Source organism: Vitis riparia, chromosome 15 (assembly GCF_004353265.1).
Source record: "Vitis riparia cultivar Riparia Gloire de Montpellier isolate 1030 chromosome 15, EGFV_Vit.rip_1.0, whole genome shotgun sequence".
NCBI lineage: Eukaryota > Viridiplantae > Streptophyta > Magnoliopsida > Vitales > Vitaceae > Vitis > Vitis riparia.
This window is the reverse complement of record NC_048445.1, coordinates 3175126-3188538: the sequence shown is the minus strand read 5'-3', so window position 1 is coordinate 3188538 and position 13413 is coordinate 3175126. Positions and strand designations below refer to the sequence as shown.

General features: G+C 33.7%; 1 protein-coding gene across 3 annotated transcripts in view; it reads left to right on the top strand.

Moving 5' to 3' along the window:
* The window catches only part of LOC117932331 (O-acyltransferase WSD1-like), a 50608-nt gene that overhangs the window by 31520 nt on the left and 5675 nt on the right, over positions 1-13413 (top strand). For 2 of the 3 annotated variants that reach the window (XM_034853544.1, XM_034853541.1), the window contains exons 1-3: positions 10776-11092; positions 11269-11835; positions 12207-12273. The exons of the other annotated variant lie outside the window; for it this stretch is intronic. In XM_034853544.1, coding sequence (XP_034709435.1) covers positions 10805-11092; positions 11269-11835; positions 12207-12273 — 922 coding nt within the window. In that variant the 5' untranslated portion in view covers positions 10776-10804. Of the gene's footprint in view, positions 1-10775; positions 11093-11268; positions 11836-12206; positions 12274-13413 lie in introns of those variants that run through there. 3 annotated transcript variants of the gene reach the window in all.

Genomic DNA, 13413 nt, shown 5'->3' with positions numbered 1-13413 from the left:
TCGAGCATCATCCTAATTAGCTAGGTTGATTGATGTGCTTGCATTTTGTGGTTTTTTGTGGTTGGTTGATGATAATTTGCATTGTTTTAAAAACAAGACGAGTTGGACCACCAGTCGGAGGGCTTTCCTATATAGTTCCCCTTTTTGGACCATCTATCAATTGGACTGGTCTCGAACCGATTAAATCAACAGTTGGATTGATGACCCGAATGGTTCTTTAAGAACCGAATGGGTCAAACTCCACCACCTCTTTTTCTTTTTGCCAAGCTCACATTTCCTTTGGCCTAGTGTCCACTCCTATGATGAGTTTTCTTGGCAAAATGACCTATTAAATTAGGCAATGAGCTCTGTGGCCTGACCCAACAATCTTCTAATTTGCAAGGAATGGAAAAAGGTTTATAAATCTATTTATGTTTCATCTACTTTCGATATGGGATCAAGAAATTTAAGGAAAAACTCAACTCTTTTTATTGCAACCAGGAGAGCATGAACCATAGACCTTGAGGTTTCCTAATACAATATTATTCACTCTACTACAACCATCCTTATGTTGAAATTTAACAATGAACAAATATATAGGTTATTTTAAAAAAATAATATATATATATATATATATATAATTACATAATACATTTTTTTTTTCATTTTCAATATGTTTAATATCTAAATATGATTTTTACCATTTTCTTTTCATATTTAAATATTGTATATATTTTGTTTAATAAATTAAAAATGTTAATACATTTATATAAAAATGAATAAATAATATTACAAATATTATTAATTTTTAATTATATGTATTTAAAATTATTTTTAATTTTAATAAAATATAAATTATATATTTATGACGTCACCGATTCGACCGTGGTTCGACCACCAGTCCGACCAGTGAACCGTGAACCGATAACTTTTCCGGTTCAATGTCTTGTCCGGTTCTGAAAACATTTATAATTTGTCTCGACTAGCAATAGGCTAGACTTTTCATTCAAATCAACATTACATGACATAACTTTACATCGACGTTGGATTAGGATTGTTTCCTATAATCATCAATAAAGGAGTAAAACGTTGAAGAAATATCAAAGAGTTGAAAATATAGTTGATAAAATTACCCATACTAATTTTGCATATGAATACTATTCATTTTTTAAAAGAAATATTTAATGATAAAAATTTTCAAAAAATTAAAAGAAAAATATAATTTTCAAATATTGAAAATCTTTAAAAAAATATTGTAATGGTGATGTGAATTGAAATATAAGGAAAGTTGAAATTTGAAATACAGGTTATACATGTGACTGATTGGAAGAAAAGAAAAACTTTAGAGTACGTTAGATAACTATTTTCAAGAACAATTTTCTATTTTTTAGAACAAAAATTAAGAAAACATGCTTAGTAATTAGAAACTGTTTTTTATTTTAAAAAAATATTTTTTAGTTGTTTCCTATTATTTTTACTTTTTTGTCAGGACCGTTTAAAAAAATAATTATGTAAGCATATAGAATGATTAAAAATAAAGTATTAGATATAAAATTATTTTTAAAACATATTTAAAAATAGGTTAAAAGCATTTTAAGTTTTCAAATTGACTTTTATTTAATTTATAAAACAGTAGAGAACAATTTTTAAAAACTGTTCTTAAAAAAAAAAATTCAAAATTGTTTTCGAAAATAGTTACCAAACAAAACCTAAAATTTTGAGTTAGAATTTTTTTTATATATATATACTTGAATAAATACTTTCCCCAAATCATTTACAATTTTTGAACTCAAATTTAAGTCTTAAGATAGATAGGAAGATATATTAAAACTAAAGATTTTTTCATTACATGTGGACAGTATGTCTAGGTTGAATATTATTCATCAGCTCATGAAATTTCAATTTTAAATTAAACTCTCGTCATTATTATGGTTTGGAAAAATATTTGAGGTGGTTTCTACCATCTTAAAGCATCAATAAGATGAAATTTTGAGTATGTTATTTAAGCTTCTTCTGAACTTAGAAAATCGAGGAGAGAGTGAAGGTGGAAAATAAAACAGAGAAAAAAAAAATTCAGAAATGAAAAAAAAAGATTTGAACTTGATATGTATACATATATTTTCTATATAGCTTTTTAAATAATCTCCTAATATAAAATTTGAAAATACACATGAATTTTTGAATAATTTTTTATATTTTTTTATTATTGTTGTAGTATATGGCTCATATTAATTGAAAAAGACATATGAAGAAAAATGGGCAAATGTCAGAGCGAAGCGGAGTGAAAGTCTTCTTCCCTGTTCCCGTGGATGTAGGCAATTTGTCGAACCACGTTAAATCTATGTGTCTTTCTTCTTTTTCGTTTTCTTTAATTTTCACCATAAATCGTTGCATATAAATCAACAATTGGTATCAGAGCGTGAGGTTCGATGTCTGAGATTTCTTATGCGATCAAGTTTGACGTGGTCAAGTTCGATGGATATGGGAATTTCGGTCTATAGCAGAGGAGGGTTAAGGATTTGTTAGTGCAACAAGGTATGGTGAAGGCGTTATACAAAAAGCAACCAGAAGGAATGAACAACATGGATCGAAGGATTTGGAAGCGAAGGCTGCGACAATTATCAGGCTTTGTTTGGCTAATGACGTGATGTACCATGTCATGGATGAGGAATCACTAGCGGCAATTTGGTTGAAATTGGAAAGTCGGTATATGTCTAAGTCGTTGACGAACAAGTTGTATCTTAAGCAGAAACTATATGATCTTAAGATGGCAGAGGGCTCATATCTAAGCCGACATATCAACTTGTTCAATCATATCATCAGTGATTTGAAGCGAATTGATGTGAAGTTCGAAGACGAAGACAAGGCGTTGATGTTACTGAATTCCCTTCCTGCTTCTTCTATGTATGAAAATCTGGTTACAACTCTGATGTGGGGGAAAGAAACTCTTGATTTGGAGGAGATCACAAATGTTCTTTTAGGATTCAATTAAAGGAAGAAAGTCAATGATGAGAGTTCTCGTGGTGAAGGGCTTGTGGCAAAGAGTAATTCGAAACATGGGATAAACAAGTCCCAGAGCTAATCAAGTAACAATAAATCTCGATCTAAATCTAGGAAGAGAAATGACATGCAATGTTATAAGTGAAGAAAAATGGGGCACATGAAACGAGATTGTCTAGAGAAAAAAAAAAAGGGGGCTCGATATCGAAAAATAAAGAGGGTTCATCAAAGTCTACGAATGTAGTGGCATAAGAAGACTCAAAGAGTGGTGATGGTGATATGCTATCGGTTTCATCCAGTTTAGATCATCTTACAGATTCTTGGATCTTGGATTCAGCATGCTCTTATCATATGACACCCAATAAAGATTGGTTTAACACTTATAGGTTAGTAAATTCTGGTTCTGTTCTGATGGGTAATGACGTTTCATGTAAGGTTGTTAGAATAGGGAATATCAGAATTAAAATGTTTGATGGTGTTGTTAGAACATTGTGTGATGTTAGACATGTACCTGATTTAAGGAAGAATCTTATTTCCTTAGGGACTTTAAACTGTAACGGGTTTAGTTACAAGTCTACAAGTGGAGTAATGAAGGTGAGTAAAGGTGCTATGAGAGTGATGAAAGGTAGAAACTAGTAGGAAATATTTATAAACTGTTAGGTACCACAATTGTAGGTGGAATTGCAACCACAGAGTCTGAGTCAGATAGTACAGTCTTGTGGCATATGCGGTTAGGGCATATGGGTGAGCGTGGAATGATGGAGCTTCATAAGAGAAATCTGTTGAAGGGTATCAAAACATGTAATCTTGATTTCTACAAGCATTGTGTTTTTGGGAAACATAATAAAGTGTAGTTCAAGACAGCCACACACAAGACAGAGGAGTTTATTGACTATGTTCATACAGGCGTTTGGGAACCAGTAAGGGTAGCATCATTGGGAGGAAATATGTATTTTGTGAGTTTTATTGAAGATTGCTCATGAAAGGTTTGGGTGTACTTCATGCGGCACAAGTCAAAAATGTTTGACAATTTTAAGTTGTGGAAAGCTGAAGTAGAAAACCAGATAGGAAGAAAGATAAAATGCCTCAGGCCAGATAATGGTACTAAGTATATAGATTGAAAGTTCACGGAATTGTGTGAGCAGCATGGGATTAAGAGACACTTCACAGTACGCAAGACACCACAGCAGAATGGTGTAGCAGAAATGATGAATAAAACAATAATTGAAAGAGCTCGATGTCTCAGATTGAATGCAGGCCTTGAAAAGAAATTTTGGGTAGAAGCAATGAACATGGCATGTTACTTGATCAACAGGTCACCTAGAGCAACATTAGATGGGAAAGTAGCAAAGAAGGTATGAATAGGCAGTCCGATATATTACTCTGGTTTGAGAGTATTTGGGAGCCCAGCCTATGTGCACATTCCTAATGAGGAGATATCAAAGCTTCATGCGAAGTCTAGACAATGTATTTTTCTGGGGTATTAGAAATGGGTGAAAAGTTTCAAGCTCTGGGATCCAAAGGCAAACAAGGTGGTGATCAGTAGAGATGTGGTTTTTGATGAGAAAGGCATGTTATAATGTACTAAAAAATGAGAGAAACAGGAACAAAAAAATTACAACAGTAATAAGCAGCTGATACATGTGGGATTAAAGACCCATGATATAGAGGATCATGCTCGGAATATGGGGAAGTCTAGTTCAGAATATCAGCAGCATCACAATATAGTCATAGATAAACACAGACGCACTATTAGGCCACCTACCAGGTATGGTTTTGAAGATTTGGTTTCTTATGCATTGATTACTAGTAGCGGGGATTCTACTACTTTTCAAGAGACAATACACAGCCAAGAGAAAAGTAGATGGATGGGTGCTATGGTGGAAGAGATTCAATCTTTGCATAAAAACTAGACATGGGATTTGGTGGAGCTTCCCAAGGAAAAGAAAGTAATAAGATGTAAATAGGTGTACAAGAATAAAGAAGCAGTTTCAGGAAAAAAAAAATTGGTGAAAATTTCAAAGCTTGTTTAGTAGCAAAAGGTTACTCACAGAGGAAAGGGGTTGACTATGATGAGATCTCCTCTCCCATGGTCAGACACACTTCCATCAGGACAGTGTTGGGTTTTGTAGCCCATTTTGACATGCAGTTGGAGCAAATGGATGTAAAGATAGCTTTTCTTCATGGTGATTTGGAGGAGTTGGTCTATATGGTACAACCAGTAGGGTTTATTCAACCTGGACAAGAACACTTGGTCTGTAAATTGAGTAAATCACTTCATAGGTTGAAGCAGTCACCAAGGCAGTGGTACAAACGATTTGACTCCTACATGATTAGGATTGGCTACAAGAGATGTGCATATGATTGTTGTGTTTATGTAAAAAGCCTAGATGATGAGTTATTTATTTTCTCATTAGTCTATGTGGATGACATGTTAATTGCTACAAAGAGTATGTTTGAGGTCAATAAGTTGAAGTCTTTGTTGAGCAAGGCGTTTGACATGAAGGATTTAGGTGCAGCCAAGAAGATCCTTGGGATGGAGATTCATAGGGATGGAACTTCAGGGAGATTATGGTCATCTCAGCATAACTATGTCAAGAGAGTGTTGGAGATGTTCAATATGGATAACGCAAAACCAGTAAGTACACCTTTGGCAAATCATTTTAGATTGTCTACTAATCAATGCCCCAAGACAGATGATGAAGTGAAAGACATGTCAAAGGTTCCATATGCAAGTGTAGTGGGATGCTTGATGTATGTTATGGTTTGTACAAGACTATATTTGGCACATGCTGTTAGTGTGGTGAGCAAGTTTCTATCAAATTCGAGAAGAATGCATTAGGATGTAGTCAAGTGGATTTTTAGATACTTAAGGGGTACTATATACTATGGCATCATGTTTAGCAAACAACAGAGTGATCCTTTAGTTAGGGGATATGTAGATGCAGACTATGTAGGAGACTTGAATGATAGAAGGTCTACCACAGGTTATGTATTCACCCTCGGTGGGAGACCTATCTGTTGGAAGTCTATGATATAGTCTTTAGTTGCATTATCTACTACTGAATCAGAATATATGGCAATAGCTAAGGCTGCAAAAGAATCATTATGGCCTACAGGTTTGGTCAAGGAGTTGGGTATTCAGCAAGATGGAGTTCAATTATATTATGACGGTTAGAGTGCAATTTATTTGGCAAAGAACCAGGTGTATCATGCAAGGACCAAACACATAGATGTGAGGTTTCACAATATCAGGGAATTGGTTTCTTCTGGTGAATTGTTACTTGAGAAGGTTCACATCTTTGAGAATGCAACAAACATGTTAACAAAGCCTGTTACCATAGAAAAGTTCAAGCATTGCTTGAACTTGATTAATGTCTCCAGATGCTAGATAGGAGATGCCTAAACCTATTGTCCCAGGTGGAGTTACAAGCTATGTTTTTGTCTCTTAAGGGAGGAGTGAATATTCGCCAAGATGGAGATTGTTGTAGTATGTGGCTCATATTAAGTGAAAAAGACATATGAAGAAAAATAAGCAAATGCCAGAGTGAAGTGGAGTGGAGCGACGACATTTTCCATTCAAGCTTATATTTTTATTGTTGTGAGCAAACGATAGGTTGGGGGGGGTTGTTTTTGGAATTTCATTACCTGAGGGTTAGTATAAATATCCTTTTATATAACCCTAATTTGATACATAGTGAAAGTCTTCTTCCTTATTCCCGTGGACGTAAGCAATCTGCCGAACCACGTTAAATCTGTGTGTTTTTCTTCTTTTTCATTTTCTTTAATTTTCACCATAAATCGTTGCACGTAAATCAACAATTATTATAAACCATAGAAAAGATTCAAAGTGTTTGATAACTATTTTTTTAGAAAAAAAAAACAAAAAAAAAAACAAAAAAGGACAATTGATAATAAAAAATAGGAAATATGATATTTTCAAAAAACATCTTTTAGTTATTTTTATTTATGTTTTAAATTTTATTTTAAAAAATAATTATTAAAAAATATGGTATTTTTAGAGAAGATATTTTTAGTTGTTTTTATTTTTTATAACTATTTAAAAAAATAATTATATAAATATGAAGAATGATTAAAAATAAAATATAATATATAAAAATTATTTTTGAAAATATATTAATATTTTAGGCTCTCAAATAAATTTTTGATTTATAAAATATCTTAAACTGTTATCAACAAACTGTTCTCAAAATTGTTTTTAAAAACACATTTCCAAACATAACTCATGAGCCAAAATTTTCCTTTTGTAATTCAAACGTAATCGGAGCGCAATCATTTTCTTTCGTTCCTCACCAGGTACAACGTTTCTGAAATAGTATTGATATTGATATATCATGCGAATCAAAATCATCTCATGGTGTGAAGGCATGCAGCTGGGCGGCAGACAATTAATTAAATGCAGGCCTAGAATGATCTCAACATTCAACCGACTGAGAATGATTGAAGCATATTGAATTTGAAATTATAATTGGTGCAGAAACAGTCTGCATGGCTACCAGCCTGTCACATGCTCTGTGTGGCTACCTTCCACGCCATGTGTTTGTCGGTCGAACTTTATTAATTGGATTCAAACCTACTCCCTCGTCGTCAAATCAATCTTTTTGTACGAAAATAGACTATTATTATACTCGATGCGCATGCCAATAAAATTTTGACGGGTGACAATCAAAAGTCATTTCTAGATGACGAGGCCTCCATGGAAGAAGCTGTAACCTTGAAGGGTGAAAACAGTGGTTATCAAGGGTGAAAGGGCTACCTACCTACATAATTAACAAATGGCGTTTTTGGGAGGAATGATTTGATTTTCTTAATATTATCATTAAGCCCTTTAGGGATTATAAGGATTGGTCAGGATGATGATTAATTAAAAGTTATGGCAAATTTTGAAGCTAAGCATACCAGCCATTTATTTTATTTTGTTTATATCATAAGTAATCTCACGAACCTCAGTATATTCCTTAACCCAAGTTTACGTCTTGTTTGTCTGTTTGTCTGTTTGTCTTTTTCTAATTCTACCATTCTGTTTGTCAAATTAGAAGAACCTTCATACATCAAAACCTACATCATTTACACATGACTGATAGTAAAAAAGATGATGTATCAAGCTATTTGTAAAAACTAACTTGAACAATTTTCCCAAAGATCTCGGATGAGAGAAGCTTTGATCGGGAGGATAAATGACTCCAAGTAGCATTCATGTACGATTTATATTTGATCCCATTGATGATACCTATCATTCTTCATCGGCTATCTTTGTTACTCTTCTCCTTTACTTTGAAAAAATAGAGTTGCTTACTCAAGTACAAGATGTCTATTGGACAAATAAATGACCCACCTGCAAAAGTGAAGTTCTATCAAATGAACTATATCACCTTGAGCCAAATGAAGCATGCATGAATGAATCAGATGATTAATATACAACACATAAATATCACTTGTAGCCTTTTGGACTTCTATGCCTTTCCCACATCATTTTAAGGTCAAATATTTCAACATCTGAACTACATCAGACCATTAAAAATCTTATCAAAATTGATGTAAATCATGTCATTGGTGTCCCACATGAAAGACGACCAGCGACAACCTCCCTAGCTATCAATTCATTTAAGTATGTTGTGAACTACAATACTTGACATTCCAATATAATTTCAGCCTCATCTACATGCTGAGCTGAGTATCATGGAGCCTGTAGGTGATCTGGATTCAAGACAGCAGGCTCTCAAGCCTATTCAAACAAAGAGATCAGCAGGAAGAGAAGTAGAAGGAGATGGCGAAAAACCCGAGGATATCGAAGAAGAAGAAGAAGAACCTCTGGGTCCAGCTGCTCGAATATTTCATGAACCTTGCTTCAATGCTAATGTCATAGCCATTGCTGGGTGCAAAACCAGAATCAATGTTGATCTTTGCCAGTAAAGAAGACCTCGAATCCTGATCCGGTAAACTCTGGCAGGATTTGGTGGACAATTCTAAATTTTAAATAGTTTGATAACATTCTAAATTTTCAAAAAAAAACCTTCTATTCCAAAAAAACAAAAACTAATTTAGAAAACCATTCCCAAAAAATAACTTTTTTAGAATGGGTATCTAAAATATTCCTAACGTTCCACATAGCAACTATGTGACATAAAGTACCATAAATTTAGAAATATTTTAAGGTATCATATTTTAAAAAAAATATTTTAAAAATTTTCTATATTTGTTTATATTATAAGATCCTTGTATTTATATCTCAAATTACTCAAAAATATCCTTGAATGGTTTCTATTTATTTAAAAAGTAGTATAACAACTTATTTCTACTGACAGTGTCGGTCGTTTTGGGCATTTTTTACAATTAAAACATGGCATGAAAGTTTGGTACGGTGGTTGAAATTATCATAAATTTGAAAGGAATGCCCAAGTTCCGTCCAAATCTCAAAAACGATAGTTGGTTCAATTACTCTCCATGTGCAAGCCAAATTCTTTCCTGGCAAAACCCTCAAATCCATTTCTTGGAACTAAAATTTGTACCGTCTCTATCATTAATCCTAAATTCAATTTGAAATTCCAAACTTCAATATTATGAGTTCGAAATTAATTTCCAATGTGGTCTTATAACTCATATGCCACTGGATTCTAGATAGGAGCAGAACCAACAATGGTGGAGGCACGCCATCTTTCCATTTCCATTGATGACTTGAAGGGGGGCCTACCTACCTACATACCTATTAATAAGTGGCTTCGGTTTATTTAGATAATGAAGAAGAAACTAAAAACATATACCCGGCCAAAAAAAGACTTTAGTAAGAGAAGTATATAAAAAGGATAGTACATTAAGCTATTCGTAAAGACCGATTTGATCGACTTTTCTTGAGATCCCAAATGAGAAAACCTTAGGAAGGGTAAAAGACTCCAAGTAACATTCACTTACGATATCAGCTTTTCCCCTTTACTTTGGCAGGTAAGAGTTACCTACTTAATTGCAGGATGTTTATTAGACAAATAAATGCCCCAGCTACAAAAGTGAAGCTCTATCATGTGAGCTATATCACCTTGAGCCAAATGAAGCATGCATAAAAGAATTAGATGCTTCTTTTTATATGTTTATATATGTATAACACATGGTAAGATCATTCATGCAGCCTGTTGATTTGGCAACGATTCTTGCAACGATTCTTAGTGAAAAAATTAGAAAAAAAACAAAAGAAAACACACAAATTTAACATGGTTTGGCAAATTGCTTATATCCACAAGAACAAAGAGGAAAACTTTCATTATATCCAAAATTAAGGTTATATAAAAGGATATTTATATTAACCATCAGATATTAAAATTCTAAAAATACCCTTAAACCGTATTATGAGGGGGCGTTGCCCCTCGCACCCCCAACATATCGTTCACCCTCAATAATAAAAATATAAATTTGCATGGCAAATGTCATCATTCCAGTATGTTTTACTTCAATATTTAACCATTTTTCTCCATATATATATATATATATATATATATATATATATATATATATATATATATATATAAGCCACATAATACAACACAGCCCTTTTAAATGTGTTTCACACATCAGTTGAAGGTCAAACATTTCAATATCTCAACCATATGATGCGCGATTAAAAATCTTATCAAAATTGATGTAAATCATGTTACTGGTGTCCCACATGAAAGACTTATGTGTCCTAACGCTCCAACTAGCAACAACCTTCCTGTCGTTTCATTTAAGTACGTTGGACTACTGCTATATATGTGTTTGCACAATACTTGACATTCCGATATAGTTTCAGTCTCATCCAAAAGCTGAGCTGCGTGTCATGGAGCCAGTAGGTGATCTGGATTCAAAACAGCAAGCTCTCAAGCCTATTCAAACAAAGAGATCAGCAGCAAGAGAAGTTGAAGGAGATGGCAAAAAACCCGAGGATATCAAAGAAGAAGAAGAAGAAGGAGAAGCTTTGAGTCCAGTTGGTCGAATTTTTCATGAAACTTGCTTCAATGTCTATGTCATAGCCATTGCTGGGTTCAAAATCAGAATCAATGTGGATGTTGTTAAAGCCAATTTGGAGCACAGTCTGCTTAAGCACCCTCGTTTCTCTAGCTTGCAGGTATGAAAAAAGCTTTTTGGTAAATTAATTAATATCTTAGCATGATATATATCTAAACCAAGCTTCTTTTACGTAAGGCTTTATTTGAATGCATGTCCTATTTTTTTGTTTTTAAAAGATAAAAACCTCATCTCCTCTTGGCTTATCAATTCATTTTTTTATATTATCTCGATTAGGTGAAGGACGTGAAAAAGGATGGAGGGATGAAATGGGTTCCAACAAAGGTGGACTTGGACAAGCACATAATAATACCAAGCCTCCACCACACCATTTCTTCACCAGACAAGATGGTGGAAGACTACATCTCCAATCTCAGTAAAACCTACATAGACTACTCTAAGCCTCTTTGGGAGCTCCATATTCTCAACATTAAGACCTCGGATGCCGAGTCTGTCGCCGTTTTCCGAATCCATCATTCCCTGGGTGACGGCATGTCCCTCATGTCTCTTGTCCTTGCTTGCTCCCGTCAAATCTCCAACCCGAAAGCTCTCCCAACTTTGCCAGCGAAAAAGACTTCGAATCCTGATCCGGTAAAGTCCGGCAGGATTTGGTGGACAATTCGACTGGTTTGGAATACTATTATAGATGTTTTGATGTTTCTTGCTACAACTCTCTTCTTAAAGGATACCATGACACCACTCAGCAATGGTTGGAAAAAGGGAGGTGGGCATGTGCCAAGGAGGTTTGTTTACCGAACCGTTAGTCTTGATGATATTAAACAAATCAAGAATGGGATGAAAACAGTAAGTTGATTCCAAAAACTGGCTTGACCCTTTTAAGTTTCCTTGTATACTTGTGATTTAAATAGAAACATAATACAACATTTTTATTTTTAAAAATAAGACAAATTTCAATTAAAAAAATAATAATGATTATTTTTAAAAATAATTTAAAATAAATATAAATTGATTACCTAATTAATGTTTTTCATAAAATTTATTATTACTTTTTTAAAATTTTTATTTAAAAATGAAAAAGCCTACACGTGAAATAACAATGTAAACTTACGGGTTTAATAAATAAGGTTGTTTGAGTTCATTTTTTTTTGTTCAAATTGATAAATAATATAACATTATTTAGACTTAATAAATCTTATTGTTTTGGGGCATTGCAGACTATTAACGATGTTGTAATGGGAGTGTCATTGGCTGGTCTTTCTCGATATCTCAATAGAAGATATGGTAAGCTTTCATTAATTCTCAGTTCAATTTCTCTACCTTCTTCAAATTGATAAATTGTAGTTTTTTCATTCATACTTTCATTCGTTCATGTACAGAGTATATATAGAGGGTAATCACCATTCTAAGAATGGGAAAGAATGATACAAGGAAAGAATGATATAAGGAAATAACAACTAATATCCTAATATCTCAACTTTCCTAATATCTCAATATTCCTAATATCTTAATATTCATAGTATCTCAATATTCCTAATATCTCAATATTCATAATATCTCAACTTTCCTAATATCTAAACATTCCTAATATCTCAACACTAAATGATATAAGGAAATAATGATATAAGGAAAGTATTCCTAATATCTCAACACTCCCCCTCAAGTTGGTGCATAGATGTCACACATGCCCAACTTGTCTAAAAATTTTGAGAACACTTGACTTGAGACAGCTTTGGTAAGGATATCGGCCAATTGATCTTCTGATCGAATCTTAGGCAATTCCATAATCTTATCATCCAACTTTTCCTTAATGAAGAATCTATCCACCTCGACATGCTTTGTACGATCATGTTGTACTGGATTATGAGCAATATCACATGCGGCTTTATTGTCACAAAACAATCGGATTGGTTGCCTAGATAGGTAACCTAAATCTTGTAAGAGGAGTCTTAGCCATAATGCCTCACAAAGTCCAAGAGCCATACCTCTAAATTCCGCTTCTGCACTTGAACGAGCGACGACATTCTGTTTCTTACTTTTCCATGTCACAAGATTACCACCTACAAAGGTAAAGTAACCAGATGTAGATCGCCTATCATCCACTGCACCAGCCCAATCAGCATCAGTATATACTTCTATACTCTGATGATCAACATTTTTTTGCGAATAAAATTCCCTTCCCAGGAGCATTCTTCAAATACCTCAAAATACGCATGACTGCATTCATATGTTGTTCTCCAGGATTATGCATGTATTGACTCACTACACTCAATGCATAAGCAAGATCTGGTCTTGTATGAGCTAAGTACATTAATCTCCCCACAAGTCTTTGGTATCTTCCCTTATCGGTTGATACTTGATTAGGCTCAACACACAATTTCAGACCTTCTTCTATTGGTGTATTAATAGGTTGACATCCCGACA